Here is a 22982-nt window from a genome sequence, read left to right on the forward strand (position 1 = left end):
AACATTTATATTTTGCACAGGGTGTATAAAAATTGGTGGGCACCACTTTCAGGGGCGAAGCTACATCCCTTAACAATCGTTTGCGTCGAAACGGTGCGTTTGCGGCACATGGTTCCTTCGAAACTTTTCTTCTGACGGAGCAGAGCACGTTGATGTAAAAAGAAACTTTAACATTAATTTTCGATATTATAAACGATTTTGCGGCATGGCCGTTTTCTGAAGTTTAGCCATAATTGTTATATTTATATGCGTAGTACCTTTATTCTTAGCCAGCGTGCTCTAAATCCTCATCAGGATCTGATACAGTGAGTTTGCAAGAATTACAGATTTCTGGATATTCGCAGGTTTCGTATTTCTTCGCTGGCCTTTTTATACACTTCCAACATCTTTCTTTGATGCGACGTGATTCTTGGTGATGTCTGCAAAAATTGCATGGAATATTTTTCATAGTCTCTTCATTCAGGCTTCTAATTAGTTCTTCCTCTTCTAACAGTTTCTTTGCCTGTTTCGAAAAGTGGAAGAATCTTAATATATAAAGCAGAAAGCTTCTATATGTTTGTGTGTTTGTCTGTCGTTTAAAAACTTTTGAACGATAAATTCTGGGATCACGAAATGTGCCTCAGCTCAATTCAGATGAATGTGACTATTTTCACAAAAAAGGCTAAAAAGAACGTTTTTGTTTATAAAATCAAAACCTAAATTTTGGGGCGAAGCCGAGTAGTAAAGCTAGTTGTACATATTTCTTGAATTCTGAGAATTGTTACTAGTACTAACAATGAGCTTCTGGTCCATATCTATTGTAGCTAGTGCAACAAATTCTTGAGCCTTATCCTTTTCCATTTGGGTAACATTGTTATGCTTCCAACGTAATAGCTGATACATTACGTAATGTATTGAGTCCGATGGTTTATATCGTTGGGCCCTACTCATTGCCCATGCTAATGGTACCATAACATTCTGCCTATAATTAAAAGGAACCGAATGATGAAAACGAAATGAAAGAATATTCGTAATTAGTCACCAGTGGCAGATTAAAGAAAAGGCCCAGGCGGCAAACGTTCCGAGGGACCCAAATTTTTCGGGAAAACGAAGAGGGGTTTACTAAAGACGGGCTAAACGTAGGAGTGCAGAAAAATTAAAATTATAGTAATTGGATGAAATCCGAATTTTTTTGAAGATGGGGCCCTGGCACGGGCCCAGGCGGCAAAGATTAAATCCGCCACTGTTAGTCACCTTAAATAATCGTTTCTCTGTGCCGTTAACTCATCTGTTGTCTGTTTCTCTCTTTGAAAGTGGCACTGACAACTGCACAGTTGAAAATAATCTGATGTGTTAACGAGAGTAGAAGTGCTCTTTGAATTACTCGTCCTGCAAATATCTTGCATTATATCTAAGCTATTGGTATTGGGCTCCAACATAGCTACGCTGCATTTGCAAATTATTTCCTACATACCACACATGTTATTGTACACACGAAAAAATAGTATACAAAATAGAGATTCCTTGACCTCTTTCTTATTTAAATCAGGTTCAGAACCCCTTTTATTTTGTTATATACCTCGGACTGTCCTTTTACTTCGTTAAGTCCTAAGTCAACCAACATTTGTTCAGTTTCATCATCAATTCCATACTGTTCTACTAATTCTATAACATCTTCTTCTACGCCAATGCGTCTCAAGAATTGAATTATCTTTGACGACGCAGAGTTGATAGGCGATTGCCATTTTAGAATCCCAGGAACATCGATACCACTTAACATTAAGCGACAAAGAACACGCGAACTTTGAAGTCTCACTCCGTATACAATAATATGCCAACACTCTATTTCGTTTAAACCTGTTGCCCTTAAATTTGAGATCAGCTCGTCGCTAAATTTGTTCGACCACATATCTTTGAATTCCAAAGTATACGGATCCACGTTGAAGTCCTTGAAATAAAGGAGTTCGCAATAACTAAGGCTGGTCAGCCCGAGTTTCATTGCTTTAATAATGGTATGCGCAGACATGCCTGAAAATTATATTTGAGTAATTGAGAGTTTCTCTGGAATTCATGCTATGGACACAACCTAGTACCTTCCTTTTGCACTTTCTTTAAAATGTGTGTGCTGTATAAACCACTATGTATGGTGGTCCACAGTCGTCTGACAGTAGGGACTTCCCTCTGTGAACCTGAGTCAACACAAACGCATTGTTTAAGTCTGTCCATAAGTAATTTCAGTAAATCAGTTCCGCTCCACGTTCCATATACTTGGAATCCTCTATTGGTCAAAATGATATTTAATTTAGTTGCACTTAATGCGTCTTCCGCTGTCGAAGGCAATGCAGATAACACGGAAGATGTTTCGCTATAAGTATGAAGCAGACGGTAAATCTACTACCTCGATTTAAATTTTGTCAGAAATACTTCAGGTTAATTATAATGCTACCGCTAACTTTACCTTGGACTTTTTATACATTCATTATTTTCTTTATTATTTATATGACATTTGCTGATGGATACGCAACAGTCCATGTTTCATCTATGAAATAAAAGTTACGCTAATTTTCCAAATGAAATAAACATAGAAAATACTTATTCGAAATGAAATGCTTTAACAGGCAATTGTTTGCATTAGATTTATTGACATTAGCCAGCAATTCTTTGTTGACATACAATTGTATAATTTCAACTGAAATCGAGAAAAGATACTTTAAATACAGAAAGTACTTTATTTACAATACATTACAATAGCTTTATCTATAGAACGCTCACTCAATCAGGAAATTATAAAACATGCATATTCGAAGTATGATTAAAGAAACTTGCGAATTACATTGACACATGACACTACGCACGTATGTATATCGATATGTGCGTCGCATTCGTAGATTATGCAAAGTAACGTTCGAACGAGTTAGCCTACATAAATAATAAAGAGAATTATGAAATTTCGAAGTTTGCGTATGCTTGTAAAAAATGTGTTCCGTAGGGTTAAAAATACGATGTTCGCTCGTGACATTATCGACGTTCTACAAATATTTATCAACCGTTTAACTGCGTACGTATGCACGATATATTTACACGAATACAAATTTAGTATTACAAATACCTATATAAAATTTAACTATTTAACAGAGTTAGAAGTTGCAAGCAAATTCATTCATGCGAAGAATCTTTCTCATGACGTACACAAAGCAATAAAGTGTCGTGTTGTTATTCGTGTTCACAGTCAAAGTTCTCATTCCTCGGCATCTAATTTTCCGAACATGCTTTAGACCATCTTTAAACTGTAGCTCCGTTGCGATTATCACCGGTCGAATTTTATGTCACAATTAGTTACAGCAAGTTACAAGAACAAGCCGAATATGATTCTTGCCCTTCGGAGCCATTTGCCAATTGTATGCCTCTCTGGCTTCTATGTCTCGCTCCTCCCATGCTGCCATTACCGTATGACTTAATGAGGGTATGCCGGTCCCAAAGACCCGGTGTTTGTATTATCTGTAAATAAATAATATAATTTAAATTTCGACCGTAAAAATTGTTCTAATTAGAAGAGATGACTTCGGCGCACTGGTTCGGTCTATTAAATAATTAAATAAAAGCTATTTTGCAATTTTTGACTGGTTCCCGGTTAACCGACTCGTGCGTCGCACGTTCCCAGCAATGAACGTGATATTTGTTTAAAAGAAATTTTTTTTTGTATAAAAGCATACGCAGTATTTTTTTCCTTTTATCTAGCTTTCCTTGAAAATGGTCATAATCATTGACTGAAACGTTAGAGTTTGGTAAAAATTCTAAAAATTGCAAAATAGCTTTTATTTAATTATTTAATAGACCGATCCAGTGCGCCGAAATCTTCTCTTGTATCTGTAAATAGCATTAACTTATCGTGTGTGAAAATTTCAGAGGCAATGAATGGGCTTCTAAACCAGTGACGGGCAACCCGCGGGCTGCATTTGGCCTTCGAGCCACTGACATGCAATTGTTTCAATTGTAAACTTATGTCAGAAATAATAAATTCACCCCATAAATTAAAATTCTTTGATTAATATACAGGTAACCCACATATAATGCGATACTTAACGCGGTTTTGAAATTGAGGTAATAATCTTCGTATAACGCCCTCAGTTTCGATGTAGCGTGTTTTTTTTTGTTCTATTAGATCTGATTGTGAGTCTCGCATAGCGCGATTTATATAAAGGTGAAGTTAGACGGCGCGTGACTCGGCGAGCTTGGCATTTATGGCCCACTACAGACCCGTGGTTGCTCCTCACTGTTCTAAGCATCCAATGAAGATTTATAAAGTATACCTTCTGCACAAGTTCTTCGAAGCAACATTTAATCCCATCCGCTGTTTTAACACTGCTTTCAATATATAAAGTTTGATGTCTTCTGGCAAACTGTAGGCCTTCCTCGGTACTCACTTCTCTGTTCGGTAAATCTATTTTATTACCCACTACCATTTTAACAATGTCTGTCTTATTGCAGTAAGTGTTTAGTTCGTTCAGCCAAGTTTCTAGCTTCATAAACGTAGCTCTGTCCGTAACGTCGTAAACCAATATAGCACCTTGACCATCCCTGTAGTAACTAGGTGTTAAGGTGCGAAAACGTTCTTGCCCCGCTGTATCCTGTAATGAATTTGCGACGAGTTACATCTGCTTTTGAAATTTATATTCATTCAATTTTGGAGCTTTACATTTATTAAGTGTTTTAGGTATATATGAGTTTAACCATTAATAATTGGAGGCGGGCTTCTAATTCTACTTATCCAATATTAGGTGCTATTCGGCCAGCAGCTCAATCTGTATCTTATGAAGTTAGTTTAGTTTTTATTATATTTTCAATTACTTTATTCGGTTTTAGATTTATATAAATTTCAATCCTACTAATATAATAAATGCGAAAGTGTGGATGTTTATTACTCAATCACGTGGCAACTACGCAACGGATCTTTCTGAAATTTTGTATACACGTAGTCTAGGACCAGGAACAACATATAGGATACTTTTTATTTCGATATTTTTTAAACGTTCAGTACCAAATTTTGCATAATTACTCTCTAGAACCCTGCGGAAAATATGGACTACCATGAAATCTAGACATCCCACCCCTTCCTCCTTATTTCACCCCCTTGACAGTCTGTGACAAGCCAGTTAGTCAACCCTGGCATATTAAATTAAGAAAACGGTAATTATTTAGAAGTTTTCCATCCTCACCGATTTCAATGATTTTTTGGATATGTCGTCGGGAACACGATTCTGAACAACTTTTTCCTATACATGTTACCGCCGCTCGACCTTCGTTTCCGAGATATTCGCGAAAAACTGCTGCTACTACACAATGTATTCTGCCGTATACCCAGGGCCGTTCCTGGCGGGGGTGCAGAAGGTGCCCCCGCACCTGGGCGGCCAAACCTAGGGGCGACCGCAGGCCGTTTATTATATGTAAAATTTTGATTAATAAGAATAATAATCGAAACTCTTTTGCATGATAACTGTTTAAAATTATGTATGTATATATATATATAAAAGTAAGCACTTCATATTAAATTCTTAATTAAAGAATATTGAATTAATAAGGGCGGCAATATTATTTTTGCACCTGAGCGGCCAAAACCCAGGAACGGCCCTGCGTATACCTACCTATAGCAGGGGCGGCTTTAATATACTTGGGCAAGATTATCATGGCGCCCCTTCAAGAGCACGAAAATCAATTAGCAGAACGGATATAAATGAATAAACGCATACAGGGGTGCCCCTACAAATTTGGCGCCCCGGGCGGCCGCCCTGCCTGCCCCCCTTACAGCCGGCCCTGACCTACAGTAAGCGTCCGTGGCAGCGTATGCGCTAGCATGGGACAAAACAAATGACGAAGCTGACCTTTGTTTCCGAGATATTTGCGAAAAACTTCTTTTGACTTATTCCGACGCAACGCATTCCTCTTTCCAACTCGTCCCGGGTATTAGTATTGGTTGAGGCTAGATTAGCGCGGGGGGGCGCGTGAAGCATGATAGCGAACCGATATGAGTCGGAGTGTTGACGGGCATCCGCAAGTTTCTGGTTGAAATCTCTAAACTCACAACAGTTCGCTATCATGCTTTACGCACCCCCCGCACTAATCTAGCCCCAACCAATACTAATACCCTCGACAAGTTGGAAAGTGGAATGCATTGCGTCAGAGTAAATCAACAGAAGTTTTTTCGCAAATATCTCGGAAACGAAGGTCGTGCGGCGGTAACATGTATAGGAAAAAGCTGCTCGGAATCTTGATCCTGATAACATATCGAAAAATCAATTGAAATCGGCGAGGATGGAAAACTTCTAAATAATTACCACGAAAACTTACCCAAATAGCAAGCTTCACTGTATTACCATCGATCTCGATCTGTTTAGTCTTATAGTCCATGCCAACCGTGCTCTGCATATTTTCATAGAATTCATTCTCCGTGAATCTCAGAATTATGCTGCCAAGAAAGATCGAGTTAATAAATCTAGTCGCGTCATACATCCAGCAAGTGATTCATTCATCTCCGTAGATACCTCGACTTGCCGACATTCGATTCTCCTATTATTAACAGTTTCAGTACTGTTAACACATCTTGATCCGTTGTATCCATGATTGCTGCCATACTATCGCAGGACTCGATGCAAGTGTTATCGAATGTTTTAGACTTCCCTCGCAAGTGACTCTCGCAACTTTGACAAAAACTTTGACGGAGACCTCTGCCACGGCTGAAGTAGTTTGAGACTCATCAAGCCAGCTTCGTACTCTTCTTGCTAAACAAAGAGAGATTACAGCAATGTAGCTACTAATTTCACGATTCTTCTAGCGAATCTGAAGATCAGGATTAGCTGATATTTAATAATCGTCGGTCAGATACTTGACTACTCATTTCCTTCGCACGCTCGCCAACCGAAATTTAATTGAAATCAGTTTTGGGTTTTCCTCGTGAAACACCATCGAATATTTCTGAATTTTCAAAACCACTACTATATCTTTTAACAATTCGAAATTATCAATCTTACCTCGAACAAGAAAATATTCAATTACATCGAAAGTTCGTAGCAGCTTAATTACAAGAAGAATCGGCTAACGAAAAGGGGAAGCTCCGCGGACTTTGTTTATAAAATAAGAGTATATTGTTGTTTACAAAGAGGCGGAGAATTAAGGAATCAGGAGCTTCGCAAAAACCCACCTGACGACACCTTACCGTAACAGTTTAAAGTAACGACGTCACTTGAACCTGACGCGTGAGCTCATCATTTTTTTTCAATCAACGAAATGCGAATTACAATACAGCACACATCGTTACTGTAACGTGACGTGGGCGGTAGGTAAGGAAACGTCAAAACAATTACGATAGTTTTCGTCAGATAATCCAGATGTCGCTTCTATTTGTTTCTACCAATTTTTTTTTTTTAAACGATTTTATTCAGCTTCGATCATCTGTTTGTATGTTTGGTTCGAATCTGGCAACTCAAATTTAACCAACTTCCAACTATCCAATTGTCTTGAAACTTTGCAGGCGTGCGTAGGTTGGATGACAATACAATATTTTAAAAAACGAAATTAACCACGAGGGGGTGACAAAATTATCCAGTCACCAATAAATATAACCCATAACCACAAATCTAAGCGACTTGAAATCAGCCTATAACCACAAATCAAATCAATTCAATCGACATGAAATCAGCATAAAGTAGCTGAATATGAGACCCATTTCTTAAAAACATCATAACTCTTGACTGAGAACACTTTTATTAAAATTCGATACACGTTTTAAAAGTAGAATATGTATTCTTTAGCAACCTACTGGAAAGTACTATAACAAAAATTCGGTTTCTTTATAATAAAATAAAAACCAAAGTCGTTGCTTGCTTCAGACGATCAATTGATTGCAATGCCACTGTGCGGACAAAACAACTATAGTCTGATTTTCGAGAGTTGAGACTGAGGAGGAACCAATGGTACGCTACGCCGCACGCAATTCGTAGCGTACCATTGGTTCCTCCTTAACCACGCTCCGTCCGAGGGACCAGCCTCAGGTCTCAACTCTCGAAAATCAGACTATAATACACGGTTAGTTAGTAAAGAAATAGTATCGTTATGATATTCAAGATTTCTGTAGCGGAGATAAGCTAGGGTCTCATATTCGGCTACTTTACCCTAACCACAAATAAAAACTTAAACACTAAAACGTAAATAATAAAAAAAATATATAAAAAAAATTATGTTCAACCATTTTATTTAAAATGCACTAAAAATTAAAAAAACAATCCATTTCTTGTACCAAATTTCACTGGTGTTTTTCACTTTAAATAAAATCGTGAAGCAGGATATTTCATAACAGAATATGAATCAATTTAATACAGAACCAAGCGTCGAAATGAATTTGTTGTGAGATATCCTGCTCCACGATTTTATTTAAAGTGTAAAACACCATCGAAATTGGGTACAATGGATTGTTTTTTAATTTTTAGTGCATTGTAAATAAAATCGTTTAACATAAATTTTTTTTTATATTTTTTCTTTTTGTATTAAAAATCGCGCTGATAAAACTACGCGCGTCCAATTGTTTTCAGTCGAGTCCTTATCCCTCGGTTGTCACACCTACTTTTTCAAACGTCGTTGTCACACTGGGTCAATTTGACCCTGCCAATTTTCAATCAGTTGTTATTTAAAAACTATTTGTTAAATTAAGTGTAAAAAATTTTGAGATAAAGTTTGAACATTGTTGAATATATGCCCATCGTTGAAAGTTGACATTTAAAGTGCCATCATGCTTAAAAAAACATTTGAAGCAATAAGAGTTCCGACAAAAAGTTTTTTGCTTAAAAAAGTGTAGGGTCAATTTGACCCAGTGTGACAACCGAGGGTTAAAACAGGGAAAAGGCTACGCCGATTCTCCAACAGAACAGCATAAAACGACTACTAGCAGCATTCCATAGATTGAAAATTAAAATAGCAAGAGTTGTCTAGGAATTTCGTTTATTATCATCTAAACAACTCGTACAGATGTAGAGTATTATTTACAGCAGGATACGAGTTGCCCAAAAGCAATTAGCGTAAGTAACAGGGTGCCAGTAAAACAACACGAATGGAAAAAGATATGGCCGTTGCCGTCCCTAACCTCAACGATGCGTTATCGTGTACCATAAAAGATAGCAGCCTTATCAGAAACGTCAACTACCGATGCTGATTCATAGAAACGGTCCCCCGACGCAACTCCTCGCGCGATGCAGGTCGTCGCTCGTGTCAACATCAAATTCATAGAACAACTGATTAAAAAGGAACGGAAACGAGAGAAGCCTCGGAACGCATCGAGTGTGCCGTGCACGGGCGTTATATCACGCTTGCTAATTCGCGCGGTGCTTACTCACCAACGGGGGGAGCCCTAGAAAAGTGGAGCGTGCGAGCGCATCCTCGAGTAGCGCCACAGCCGAATCTAATACTAGCCGTGCTATACAACGTGGCAACACCGCTCATGTGAGGATCGGGAGTCTGCGGGAGTCCTATTTTCAATAGTAGAGTTTTGTACTCAGCATTATAATTAACGTTATTTTGTGATATAAAATTATACTAATATACCGTATTTTTTATTAATTATGTATAAGTAATACATAAATATCATAACTATAGTAAGTAGAAGTAATACAGTGGTATACTAATATTTACAAACGTAGTATATATTTTGTGGACTCTCGGGGTAGTTTGGTGTTGTGATGCATTATATTTGAAATATTTACAGAGATTTCAAGAAAATATAAGTGTGAAACAAGATAAAGCCATCTTTGAACCAAATTGAAGGATTCAAAAATTGATAAAGGTATGTATAAGTTAATAAAGACCTGAAATAGATAAAGTTATTGGTACGAAGCCAAAGAGGTTAAGTGCCCGTGGAAAAGAGGTTAGCATAATTAGCCATCGAAAGGAACAATTACGCAGTTAATTATAAAATCGTGTTAGAGGACAGTATTATAATTGTGGAAAATTTCCTCACCACCCTAATATATCAAATTGATGTTTTAAGAAAAGTCGAATTAATAAAGAATTATTGAAAATCTAATTCCTATTGAAAGTTTTTAATTTACGATTTTTCGAAGTGATGTCTGCACGCATTGCCAACTGACTATTATTATTTACGGTTTTGACATAATCGTTTAATAAAATATTTGAAAAAATTGATAATTGAAACAAAATACTGTGGTAAGCTTGACCACAAATGCGTGTATCTGAAAATGCTAAATAATGTATATCTGATTGAATAATAATATATGTTAAGTTACATAAAATATGTTTATGATTTTCAGATTGCAAAAGTTGAGATTCCAAATTACCATTATTTATTATGGCTTTCATTATTGCATACATATGAATAAATGAGGTTATTACTTTTTCAGTGGGAACAGAAAGGCCCCCTCTTTGTAAGTGATCAAAATATACATTGCCTACAGTTTTACCTTTATCCTCCACAATTAATAATCTACATATATTGCAATTTAACTTTTTAGCAACAGAATGGGACCCATATCCGAATATGTAAATTTTAATGGAATCATCTACAACCGGCAGAATATTTTGTCGGTGTTCAATTTATACGAGGAATAGCAACCATTTATTTTTTCGGTAATTCCTTATCTTTGGGGAATAAACATATAGAATTGTAATTATTATCCTTTAAAGTAGTATCGTAATTTCCCTTGCAATTGGGAACACACCAACGCCGTGGCACTATTAATGAACATGTGAAATTTGTAAAAAAATGCAAATCAAACAAAATGTCCAAAAATGCTACAGATTGTATTAAATAAATAAAACACCTGGATTATTGCTCCGATTCTGATAATTAGAGGATTTCAGTTCTACATTAATATAAATATTTGAAAGATAGACGGGAAACCGAAAGGCCGGTAGAGGGAGACTGTGTAGCCGTGAGGCCGGTGGGTAGTGATAGGCTGAGAGGCTGATACGGTAGGTTGGGTTAGGTCAAGGTGGCTAACTACCACTGCGGGGCGGGGGGAGGGACCCGTTCGAAACGAGGACGAGGTAAGGAGTGCCTCATTTTCATTGGCCAATATTCGGCGCAAGCGCAGTTCTACCATATTTACCGTTGCCATATCGTCTTGAGTTTTGATAACTAAAGGGCGAATTCCACTTACGCCCAAATTGCCCGCGCACACGACCGTCGGAATTTTCCGCTTTTGTATTAAAATGAATATCATAAATTATATGCTCCTGTTTTCAAATCGTAATTTATACTTAAAACCCTGTATTTTCCGATATGGCTCTTTCACACATTTCTCTTCTATATTTCAAGAGATTTTCATAAATTTTGGAATGTTAACCACGGGCGTTGCGGGCGAATTGGGCGTAAGTGGAATTCGCCCTAAACAGTTAGTTGCCCATATAATAAATATAATAAAATATGACTACACTATATTGTGAAATACTGTGAGAGCGCCATCTACTAAAGTAAGCTCTGTAATCGGGTCAATCGCGTTACAGGACTGGTGTCACACAAGTATTGAAACAGTGCAATAATGTTTTTGTCATTAAATAGTCTGTTAAATTTTACAAAATCGATCATCAATCAGTCGAAATTCCCAATAGTGCCAATTACATGTGACAGCTAACCTGATTTGACTGCTTTAATTTTCGCCACCAGATTGCGTAGCGGAAATAAGAAAATGCCAATTGGGTTAAGTAGGATAGATAAATCTAATAGCTAACGACATTTTTTTAAATAAAATGACACTTTTTATGGGTGAGTGAAAGAAATGTATTAAATTACATGTATTTAATAATAAGTATAGTAATAAGTATGTATTGTTAATGTTTAATTTCATACAAATAATAAATTATTTTAAATCAGTATCTCTGTCTTAATCCATTCTATATATTCTAATAATTGAAGATGCATATTTCTCTTCAATTTTCGTAATATTCAAAATTCAAATTCATAAATAATCACTTTTCAGTATTAACTTAGGCCGGTTTTCATAGTCGCTACTTATTCTTAAGCAAATGCTTAAGCATTCGGCATCCTTTACTAGCTACTAAGTTAATGGAGAATGCCGCATGCTTAAGCATTTGCTTAATAATAAGTAGCGACTGAGAATACCGCCCTTAGACATTTGCATTAATCTGTGGTTAATAGTTTTTCATAATTAGCGGTACAGCGCATGCGCAGAAATGCAACCAATCACCTTCAGGCACCCCTGGGTGGGGGCCCGTCCCTCAATTACGCTTCGCGTCCCTCCTCCAGAAGCTAGCCGTACCTTCCGTCCTTAAATTCCTATATCCATGGGTTAGGTATATCGAAGCCGGACTCTCGCGGTGTTGCCATTTTGCCTTCAGCACGGCTAGCACTAGAGTCGGCTGTGCTTGAGGCCTAGAATAAAGTAAGTTTTCGTTTCCCTATAGTGGCAGAACGATAAAACGAGCAGGGGGAAAAAAGATGGCCGCCGGTGGGCTGCCATGAAGGGGCTGCGTCGCTCGTGCTCGTGGAAATGGGACGTTGCGACATCCAAGTGTCACCGTCGTGCCCGTGAAGTGTCACAAAGTGTTCTCGAAGTGACGTGAAGGAGTGCCGTGCGCTGCTCGAGCGCGGGATTAATTCCTCGGGACATGGCATCGGACGGGTAAGGATATCCTCCGGGTTCTAGGGAAATGGGAATACGGCAGGGTACAAGCGGCTATGTTTCGCAGATCGATAGTGAATTTTTCTCCCAGTGACCCGTCCCAGTTTTCTCCGGAGAGAGGCCCGCCGTATCCCTCCACCGCGATAGTGCTCTATTGTTCCCTCGCAGTTTCTTATCTTCGACTGGGTGGGTCTCGTTCGGCCCCGATTTTTTCGCGTTTATACCCCTGCGTGCATTATCAAAGTCATGCCCCTGCCTTCTCCCCTCTGCTCTTCTCACGTTCCCTTCATTCTTTCCTTTTCTTTCCCCCCTTTCTTCCCTCTGTATACAACTATGCACGGGACGAATTTCTGCCGCCTATTTCGGTCAATTAAACGGATAGCATGACATCAGACAGTTGCTCGTGTCGCGGCCTAACATTCCTATTAATTTATGGCTACGGGGGTGGGGGTGAACACCCTTTTATCGCGGCCAAAGTTTCCTCGGTCCCAAGACCTTCCTCTTCCTCGTTCCCTTATCGGAATGTTTCTTCTCCTGACAATCTCGCCTTTCCTCGCCGCCTTTCGCGTGCTCCCGCCGTGATTATTTAATACGCAAACGGGGCTTCTCGATGCAGCGCTTTTGCCGTGCCCCGTTTTCTCCCGCAGATTTGGCAGAATGATATCGATTAATTATTTATAACTTATTGCCGGTTCGCGGTGCTTTCGGCTTGAAAATCTCCAGACGCTTCGGGCGCACTTCGCCGCGAATCCTCGCTCGTCTCGTATTGTTTAATCGGCGTGTTGAACGTGCTCTCGCTATCTCCAGCATTTTACTGTGCACTACTATTTTTAGAATTTTTAATTATAGCGATAAAAAGGAGCAACAAATTTATCTTATATTCACCCTGCACGCCTGAACGATTTAACGCCACTGCAAGGTGCTTCAGTAGCTTTTTAAGTCCGATATTAACGGGAGATTCCGTTTTTAAAATGCACCACCAGCTGACGAATTATTTGTAATATATTATCGCTGAATAAAATAATTCCAAATTCCGTATGATTGCAGTAGAATGGAATGGGTGGAAATCATAGAGCCTCGTACAAAGGAGCATATGTACGCTAATCTTACGACCGGAGAGTGCGTATGGGATCCCCCGCCTGGTGTTCCAGTGTAAGATATACGTTTCTTTTCGTTAAAAATATTCCCCCGCTGGAAGTTCCACCGAAGAGGAGATTTATTTCATTTACGCTTCTCTTCGAAATAATTTATACACAATAACGTTACAAAGTCAGCTTTCCCGACGAGAGAGATAATTACTCGCCGAGGATCAGGTTTGTCTTTCTGATCTAATTAGCTCGGTGAAAGTTATCGTCGCGTAAGGTTCTCCTTTTATAATATAGGAAGCACTTATAAGATTTCTATTTCGAACCTGCCACGAATTTAAATGCCCCACGCGACCTGAATCCTACGATCGCTCGATATGTATTTGCAGCTCATTGGTGCGCTTTCAATTGCAGGAAGAAGACCGACAACAACCAGTGGTGGGAATTGTTCGATCAAAACACTTCGAGGTTTTATTATTACAATGCCACTTCCCAGAAAACTGTGTGGCACCGTCCGAGCGACTGTGACATCATACCTTTAGCGAAGCTTCAGGTGGGTGAATCACCTTCTCTGATAACAGATACCTAATTCAGAGGGGCGATGGCACTCGCGCTGCTGATACCGCATTGAAAATTGGGCGCGTCGCGCAAATATTCCGAATCGCGTGATAAAAGCTATATATTTACTTACCGAGCGGAATGTCCGAGTTTTCGGAGATAAAAATTCTGTTAATACGTTTTGTAAGCATTCCTCTACCACCATGCATCGATGTGGTCATTCTGGAGAGTGTTGGAGGTATAAGTGTGCTCTCCTTTCAGCTATAAATAGACGTTTGTAGCTAGGAGAAAAAACTCAGGTTTACATTATGCCACACCAGGAGCTTGAAAATCTCTTGAGATTACAATGTTTATTGATACTGCGAAAATGAATGTGCCTTGCACTTTAATTGCACATGAAAGGGCAATATTAGGCGTGCATTTGTTTATTGGCGGACGAAAGAATTGGTCCAAACGACTTGAGTTTTGTTTTGAGAAGCTAGAAGAATTAGTTTGATTAAGGGGACCTTCCGGTCTAAAAGTTGATTTTTTTTTCGAAGGTTCAATCTTTTAGGAATACGTGTTTAAAAGGGTTTGTTGAAATTCGTAAAATTCCCGAAGTTACAGGCATTTGAGTAGGGGCAAATGCATGGGCAACAACCGGCCACTCGGCGCCCACGTAAAACTTTAACCCGGCAGGAGGCGCACCCTATATTGTAACACAGGTTGTCGCTACCGGGTGAAAAATACCCAAAATTCAAACGTAAAAAACCACGGTTTCAAAATATATATTTTTAACTTTGTAATTTTTATGTTGAAGTACAGTGTTTTAAGAATCAAACGAGATTTATGAAATATCTTAAAATCTTTATTAAAGTTCTTTAAAAAATCGTAACAAAAACTTAAACAGTCTTCATATTTTCGCAACTAGCGCCTCTAAGGTAAATTTTACCCAGTAGCGCCTCCCGCCGAGTTAAACGCGTTTTTCTCGAAACAGTGTTCTCAAAACGGTGGGACCTGTATTTACAAAAGTTATTATCCGGTTCGACTGAAACTTTTTTTATTTTGAAAAATGTACTTCTGGCTAGGGGAGATACCAGAAAACATACAAAAAATTGAAAATTTATGATTTTCTAAGGCGTTGAAAGCATGAAAAATATAGGGAAAAAGTGATTTCAAACTTCAAGTGTTGTTATTTTTTAAAAAATGTAAATTGTGTATTTTTTTCTGGTTTTCCCCCTAGCCAGAAAGTATACTCTTCAAAACAAGAAAAGTTTCAGTCGAATCGGACAACAACCCTTGGAGATACAAGTGTTCTCACCGATTTGGATCAATTTTTTGACGCCTTGACTTTAACGACTCCCCAGTGCCATCTACAATGATTAATTATAAAACAAAAAATATATTTCTATAATTCAATACATCCTTAATACAATGCAAAAAGTCCCATTAAATTATAAATAGTAGTTTTCCTTTAATTAATTCCTAAAGATCACCTATTTTTTGATGGGCTCTAGACCGGAAGGTCCCGTTAATGAAGTGCTTCGTTGTTTTAAAAAAAAATGCAATTGATCGGAATAGCGGAAAAAATAGTGGAGGTCGTTTTTTAAACTTTTTTTTCTGAGTCTGTAATGAAAGTTCAAAAATCCCGTTTGTAAAATCGGTCAACGTTGCTCTGAGCTACAAACGCTTGAAGATCGCAGAATAAAGCTGGTTCTGGGAATTTCGCGATTTTCGGAGGATTTATACTCTCTTTCGTCCGCCACTGTATGTATTATACAAAAGTTACAGTTACTAGAGTTCTCGGTTTTATTACGAATAAATATACTAGAAATATTTCTACATCCTTATATTCGTACTATAAAAATATTCCCATATTTTCATTGAAAATATCTTGCCTGCCACGCGAGTAAAAAATGAGCAAAAAATGTAGCACCTTTAGCACAGTGTTCTTCAACCGGTGGTCCGTGGAAAAAATTTCGTCCGTATCATGTAGCGACTACATTAAATTCAATTAAATTGTAATTTTATGACATCAGATTTAATAAATAAAATACCATCTACATTGGTTTTTATTTCTGTCTTAGGTCCGGTGCAGGCGAGCGGTTTGCGTCAGTTTGCCGTCGCGACAACCTTCCGCGCGCGTTTTAGCAGAACATACATTTATATGAAGCAGTTCACACGGGGCGCTAAGTTTTGCGGCTACTAGGCGGTATGTTTGCGTTCCTTTTGGCGAACGCACGTATTGCTTCACCGCGAATGAACGCAGCGGCAAACTGCCGCAAACCGCTCTGCACCGGGCCTAAATATTTCTCATAGTTTCGCCGGTCCGCAGGTGTAGAAAGGTTGAAGAGCGCTGGTTTAGCATAATTGAATAACATCTTGGTATACAAATACTTGTTGAAAATGTACAATAGACACTGAAGCAGAACACAGAGCCCGCAAGTAGCAGCGGCGTTGATGCCCAGAAGCCCACTGAGCCAAGAAAGAAGGAATCTGTATCAACACAGACGCAAACTCCTTCTGTCAGTCGACTAGCCCGGTTCAACCATCAAGAAAGTTCCAATTTGTCTTCTTCGTTGGTAAGCCCTCTAGCCTAGAATTATTCCTCGCGCGGATAGACGAATGTTGTAATGGGTGCCCTTATTACAGCAAAGCTCTAGTGTAAATAAGACACGAACGTCTGGTGTCGGTGTGGATCTTCAAACGTCTCCTCCCTCGCCATCTCCGTCTGCAAGGCGGCATCACCACCACCACCATCATCACAATAACAGACATAGGCAGCACCATGAAGTGCCCACAGCGCGCCGCCAACATAATCATTCTCAGGATTCCGGACGTTCCAGCGACAGTTCTGTCTCCCACAGCCGAACATCGTTGGAATCGACTGGATACCGACTGTTGGACTCTCCACACCGGCACCACCATCGTTCCACCGCTCAGACTCCGCCGAGCCAAGCACAATCCTCGCCCAGACAGCACAGCGGTACGTTGGAAGCCAGGGGGCACAAGAGTGGGACTCTGGAGAGCGTGAAGAACCAGAAGTCGGTGCCGTTGGGCGAGCCGCCGCCGTTAGGATTATCGCTGTCGACTAGCACTCCCCTGTTTAAGAAGAAGTCGTTCGTTGACTCGCAACGCGAGGGCAGGGCGGGGAACTTAGAGTTGGAAAAGAATAAAAATGGTAAGAATGTGAGTTAAATTTCGTAATCCTTTAAGTTCTACGGTACTCTTACCCGACCACGGAACCTAGAATAAAAGGAATAACTAAGTTTCTCTTACGAATATTGTAGGTAGAGAAAGTAGTAGAGGTTCGTATGGTCCTGAACCAAGCACTTCGCCATATCGTGATTCGTTGATGGAGTCTAGAATATTTAGGCAAGAGATGCCTCCGTACCGTCCGCCAGAAGTTCAGTTGAGTCATAGTTATAAATCGCAGGGTGAGAAGTATGGCTCCCTGGTGGAAAGTAGTAATCGTTATCATAGAGATAGGGAGAGGGAGATTCACCATAGAGAAAGAGTAAATAGTTTGGACAAGACAAACACATCAGCCTTTTACCCAAGTTCCATGCATCCGCGTAATATGAATAAGCAAGATAATACTGGTAGTATAGGAAGAAGGCATCACGGATGCTCGGTGTCCCTTTCAGAAGCGAACGTTAGAGACATGTATGGCGCAATGCTGGCGGAAAGGAATGAACCATCTAAAAGCCTCGTGAGGGGCACAGGTGTCTTAAGTAATGCATCGAAACAAAGGAGCCTTGAGGTCGCAGAGAGGGAGAGGGAACGAGAACGTGACAGGGAGAAAGAGTATAGAAGGAACACAGCGTGCAATAATTCGTTGGATTGTAAGTGCAACTCTCGAGTCCATAAACGGAACATTCGTACGTCTATATTTCATCTCGCTTCATATCCGTTTAAGGTGTACCGCAGCCCTTGGCTCGGAGTTACAGTTTTGTACAGCAGCAAAAGCAGCAGCAGAAGTTGCAGCAAATGCATCAGCAGCAGCAACAGTCGAGGAGGCGAGATAGGGACGACGATTCTATGCACGAGCGTTATTTAATCACTCAGAGCCACGAGCATCCCAGGCAAAGGCTTAGCAGTAACACTAGTAGTAGCAATAGCAGTAACAGTAGCAGTAATAGCGGCGTTGGCGAAGAAACGGAAGGACTCACGGAGGGAGACGACAGCAAGAAGAAAAGAAGCAACGGTAACCCGAGCCCTCCTCCGTCTCCGTTCTACGGAAATCTGTTATCCGATGCCGATCATTTGTTGCCACTTCAGCATTATATTCTTCAGCAAGCAAAACTCTCAGGCACGTTACCGCCCCTTCGAGTCCTTTCGCGCAACGTATCCTGTAGCATTAATGAGTGTCTCAATTATACAGGTTGTTACAAGTTCGGAGATCCTTTGTTAGTAGAAGAAGGTGATGATTCCTTGGACGAAGAAGGTGGGAGAGGCGAAGGTGTTGGTGGGAGAGCCGACGACGATTCCGACGACCAGTTTGCGGATGATGAGGCAGCAAGCAACCAGGGTGATTCTTCTAGTCAAGAGTACCTTGAAGATCACTATGCAGGTTCGTAGTTATATAGGGGGAGTCCGGGAGACTTGACCATATGGGAGAGTTGAGCCGCATCAAATATCTGTTTTAAAATTTGCGGTAGACATGTAACAAAATGACGATCTGTAGTTCGCTTTAGCTGTGAGTAAGGAAAACGTGTTTCGTTTTGTTCAGAGTGAAATACGAAGTAAAAGCTCAATTAAAGTATATAAGATAATTATTATAATGTCTAAAGTTTGTGGCTACTTATTATAAACTAAAGCAAATTGTTGGTTTTTTCATTTGTTCCCGAGTTATTAGAGTATGGTCAAATCTCCCCACATGGTGGATCATATCTCCTAGCGCTCGGAGAGAGATGAGCCAAATCTCATTTTTTATAAAATTAAATTTAGTGCTTGCATTTATTAACTTATTGAAATGATACAACCCTCAAATTATAGTCTGATAACAAGGCTTTACTGTGACATAAATATAAAATCGATGCATCTCATACCCTAGATTTCATGGACCTTCAAGTAAAAGGTGGTTCAACTCTCCCGGACTCCCCCTACAGAATATCCCGAAATTATGGGAGACTTCGATACACGAAAATTATAAGAAGACTTTACGAAACGCTAAAAATTACATTTGTGTTATTATTACAGATTTGGGTAACTACGACACCGCAGGCCTGGCGACTTACTACAACACTGCGGACACATTAACGAGGCCACAAGTGCGACCTCCGTCGCCACCGAATATCGCCGCGCAGACAGAAACCCGAGACAGTATAACAACCAGAAGACAACCGACACTTCCGACGACCACCATAAGCCCTATTCCCACCGTTGTCGCCGGTGTCGACAATACAGACACCGACGAGGCGAAACGGAACGACAGTGCGGGCGGCGGCGATATCGAGAAGTACGCACAGGACAATCTGAACTTGAACTGCGGCAGGCCGAAGGGGCTGAGGCTGCTGTTTCGGAAAAAATTCAGCGTCCGTGACATTCTTAGCTGGTCGAAAGATCCCATACCGCAGCCTATGCTGGTGGTGGTGGACGGTGAGAAATTGCTGAAGCGGGAGGCATGCAATTTGTTTAGGTTGGTGCAAGTGTACATGGGTGATCGGAAAACTAATGTAGGAATGACATTAGACAGTGTAGCTATGGACATTGTAAATACTGCATTTTCAAAGCCACCGTTGCGGGATGAATTATATGTCCAGATCTGTAGACAAACCACAGAGAATCCACGGAAGGAAAGTTTGCGTAGAGGTTGGGAGTTGATGGCTGTATGCCTGGCATTCGTGCCGCCTAGTGCCACGTTTGAGCCTTACCTCGAGGGCTACATGAACAGGCATCGCGATCCCAATTTCCAATTCCCCGAGGTGGCCAAGTGGCCGATTCACGTTCAAGTTAGTCATTACGCGACCGTCGCCTGCCGACGCCTGCAACGAATCGGGGCGCATGGGAAACGGCAACCTCGCAAGGCTACTCTAGAGGATATTGATCAAGCGAGAGTACGTTCTATTATTATACTGATCGCGAGCCTTAGGTGCAAGCTTAACTGTTCGACAGAACTGGAAAAAGTAATAAAATAGTTTTAATAAACGGCGAGCCTGCAAACTACCCTTTTTGAGATATACAGTTCTTTAGGTCATAAGTTAGTAGTTCTTTGCATTATCGCGTGTATTGTACATACTTTGGAAATTCAACTAAAACTTAAAAGCTATTAGACAAGAGCAAGTTAGTACTGCAATTTCAATACTTTCACTTATCTTTTCTCTGATTGGTTCCACCTAATCCAAGTCTCCTAAAATTTTACTGCAAGCAGAATCTGAAATAATCCAACAGAGCAGAAGTCATCTCAGAGTTCGGACTACTTTTCCCTTTTATCAACTGAACTTGCACCTACGGCTTTGAAACACCTCGCAAGCTTTCCCTGTTCGCGGAGTAAATCACTGATTCTGTCCCCTTCGCAGATTCAAATCTTCCGGGCATCAATGTTCGGAGCAACGCTTCCAGAAGTGATGGCTCTGCAGAGAGACAGATTCCCCGATCGAGAGTTACCATGGATACAAACGACGTTGACGCGTCAAGTGTTGGGACGCGGCGGTATTCTGACGGAGGGCATCTTCAGAGTGTCCGCGGACGCGGACGAAGTCAGTGCTTTAAAGGCGTGCTTGGATAGGTTCGAGGACGGTACAATTTTGGCAGCTTCTCAAGATGCACACGCGCCTGCTTCTTTACTGAAATTGTGGGTTCGGGAGCTCTACGAACCCCTGATACCTGATTCCTTTTATACGGAGTGCGTGTCGATGAGGCACGACGATGCCGACGTGTCTGCAGCCAACGTTGCCGCGCTTGTAGATCGACTGCCTGATTTGAATCGTCGAGTTCTGTGTCATCTGATACGGTTTCTACAGGTAAGAATACAGTACGCGCCACCAGAATACTGCTGTTAGATTTGATCATATAAAAGGAACGAATAGAAATCGGATGACTTTTCAATTCCTTTTGGTCTACATTTTTGTTCGATAGACGAGTATAGAAAAAATAATTCAACGCTTAACACAATTTTGGAACTACCGATACACGTTAAACTACATTTCTGCATGTATCAAAGCGTTCAAATTTCTCAATGTTAAATTTTCTTTAGGCTATGGTAAATTGCTTTACTGTGATTGTAATTTTAGCATTGATGCTGACAGAGTTAGTTTTTACTCTTGTTTGACAGATGTTGAATTGTGTTTGTATCAAAGTGTTACTTATTAACATCACTATTACAAGAAAATAAGAATTTTAGATAATAAGTTTAATATAGAAGTTTATTCTGAGTATTTTATGAATGAATTTATAGTATGGGTCTAAATGGACCCTGTATTCCACCGATGCCCCGATGGGCGGTCCGAGGACTCAAGCATCCATAGTATTTCTACGAGCCGCCCGGAAGGGGGTGGAATTTTTCATTTGTGGAATGCATGAAGTGGGTAGTTACATATTGTTTTACACGTGTGTTGGTGGCGTCACGGGTGGGAAAAAGTTGCAGTTATCTTCCTCATTGTAAAAGTGTCCAATGTTACCCGGTGTCCAAACTATCCCTGGTCTCCCTATGCCAAAAATATGTTTATATCTTACATTATATTCCAAATAGTATAAGCTGTACTACGCATGGGATAAAAGTATGTATAACTAAGAAAGAAGAATGTTAATATCCTTAATATCTAAGAAAAATGACTGTGAGAAAAAGAATGATATCTCAGAACCACCTATATACTGTTTTCAGTTATCAGTTCCGCGTCAGCTCCGTGTTAGCGTGCCAGTGATAAGAAGTGATCCCCCCACGCTCCTCTTCTTCTTACCACTGGCACGACGGAACTGATAACAGTGTGCAGGCAAATTTATTTCTGTTGCTCTTAGGAACGTCTACTGCAACGTGGAAATTCTATATTTTTCAGATATTCGCGAGACCAGAGGTGGTTGTCCGTACCAAGATGGATGCGAATAATTTAGCAATGGTGATGGCACCGAATATACTGCGGTGCACCTCGCAAGATCCCCGCGTGATCTTGGAAAATGCACGGAAAGAGATGGCTTTTGTTCGTACTCTTATCGAGTCATTAGACACTGCTTGGGTCGATGATCTTCACTGACCATTCTATTGCGCTAGAAGAAAGAACGCTCTAGACTACTATGCCAAATGAATCAGCTGTATATTCACGAGTATTGTTAGTTATTTCACTGTTTCTCTTATTATATCTTCACCTTTGTTTGGTCATTTATCACGTGCCCCATAGCCCCATGAATGTTCGTAATATGGTAATTTAGTGCTAAAGTCTTACCAAGCTAATCACACCAGTCCCGCTCCTCGTCTCCTATTTATTATTTATAACGCAAATTATATGTTATACAGATAGAGATTATTAGATTATATTATGTATATCACTATATATCATATTATATATTTTACCAACCCTTGTTACCGCGTTGACCAAACGTGGACGGCTTTTTTACTCGATTATTGTTGAATCTCGTGTAAGATACAAATCATGTGTTACCGTGTATAGCTGCACTCCGCGATGATCTTTTTTGTATAAGCGACAAATCGACGTGTACAACGTTTATCGAGGAGTAAACATTGCAAAAGATTAGCAAGCTGTACAATTGTGTTTCTTTTCTTGTAGCCTCTGATATCTTACCT

The 22982-nt window shown here is 40.0% G+C and overlaps 3 protein-coding genes and 1 long non-coding RNA gene across 8 annotated transcripts; 2 read left to right on the forward strand and 2 right to left on the reverse strand.

Annotated features, from left to right (window-relative positions):
• Window positions 1-56: 56 nt before the first annotated feature.
• Window positions 57-2554, reverse strand: LOC143377200 (uncharacterized). 2 transcript variants are annotated; one of them, XM_076828247.1, is made up of 7 exons: window positions 2438-2554; window positions 2073-2344; window positions 1559-2007; window positions 1234-1445; window positions 775-961; window positions 258-502; window positions 57-165 (listed from the first exon to the last, which is right to left on the reverse strand). In XM_076828247.1, exons 1-6 carry the CDS (start codon window positions 2509-2511, stop codon window positions 266-268), a joined length of 1431 nt encoding a protein of 476 aa, XP_076684362.1. In that variant the 5' UTR covers window positions 2512-2554; the 3' UTR covers window positions 57-165; window positions 258-265. The 2 variants fall into 2 exon arrangements, with proteins under 2 accessions (XP_076684362.1, XP_076684361.1); XM_076828246.1 differs by having other exon boundaries at window positions 91-502.
• A 131-nt stretch (window positions 2555-2685) lies between these two features.
• On the reverse strand, window positions 2686-6744 carry LOC143377225 (ras-related protein Rab-18). Its single transcript, XM_076828290.1, has 4 exons — window positions 6519-6744; window positions 6325-6442; window positions 4290-4607; window positions 2686-3477 (listed from the first exon to the last, which is right to left on the reverse strand). The coding sequence occupies exons 1-4, from the start codon at window positions 6605-6607 to the stop codon at window positions 3316-3318; spliced, it is 687 nt and encodes a 228-aa protein (XP_076684405.1). The 5' UTR covers window positions 6608-6744; the 3' UTR covers window positions 2686-3315.
• Window positions 6745-9410: 2666 nt separating this feature from the next.
• Window positions 9411-12364, forward strand: LOC143377246 (uncharacterized). Its single transcript, XR_013087259.1, has 5 exons — window positions 9411-9617; window positions 9728-9805; window positions 10290-10403; window positions 10491-10964; window positions 12292-12364. It is a non-coding gene; the product is annotated as an uncharacterized LOC143377246 (long non-coding RNA).
• A 6-nt stretch (window positions 12365-12370) lies between these two features.
• Window positions 12371-22945, forward strand: Rhogap93b (MyTH4 and RhoGAP_KIAA1688 domain-containing protein RhoGAP93B). 4 transcript variants are annotated; one of them, XM_076828179.1, is made up of 11 exons: window positions 12371-12620; window positions 13668-13772; window positions 14120-14258; window positions 16660-16824; window positions 16895-17423; window positions 17533-18087; window positions 18162-18554; window positions 18627-18815; window positions 19445-20301; window positions 20764-21207; window positions 22240-22945. In XM_076828179.1, exons 1-11 carry the CDS (start codon window positions 12607-12609, stop codon window positions 22432-22434), a joined length of 3585 nt encoding a protein of 1194 aa, XP_076684294.1. In that variant the 5' UTR covers window positions 12371-12606; the 3' UTR covers window positions 22435-22945. The 4 variants fall into 4 exon arrangements, with proteins under 4 accessions (XP_076684294.1, XP_076684295.1, XP_076684298.1 ...); XM_076828180.1 differs by having other exon boundaries at window positions 13671-13772; XM_076828183.1 differs by lacking the exon at window positions 12371-12620 and adding an exon at window positions 12675-12806.
• The last annotated feature ends 37 nt before the right edge of the window (window positions 22946-22982 follow it).

Source organism: Andrena cerasifolii, chromosome 15 (assembly GCF_050908995.1).
Source record: "Andrena cerasifolii isolate SP2316 chromosome 15, iyAndCera1_principal, whole genome shotgun sequence".
NCBI classification, from domain to species: domain Eukaryota; kingdom Metazoa; phylum Arthropoda; class Insecta; order Hymenoptera; family Andrenidae; genus Andrena; species Andrena cerasifolii.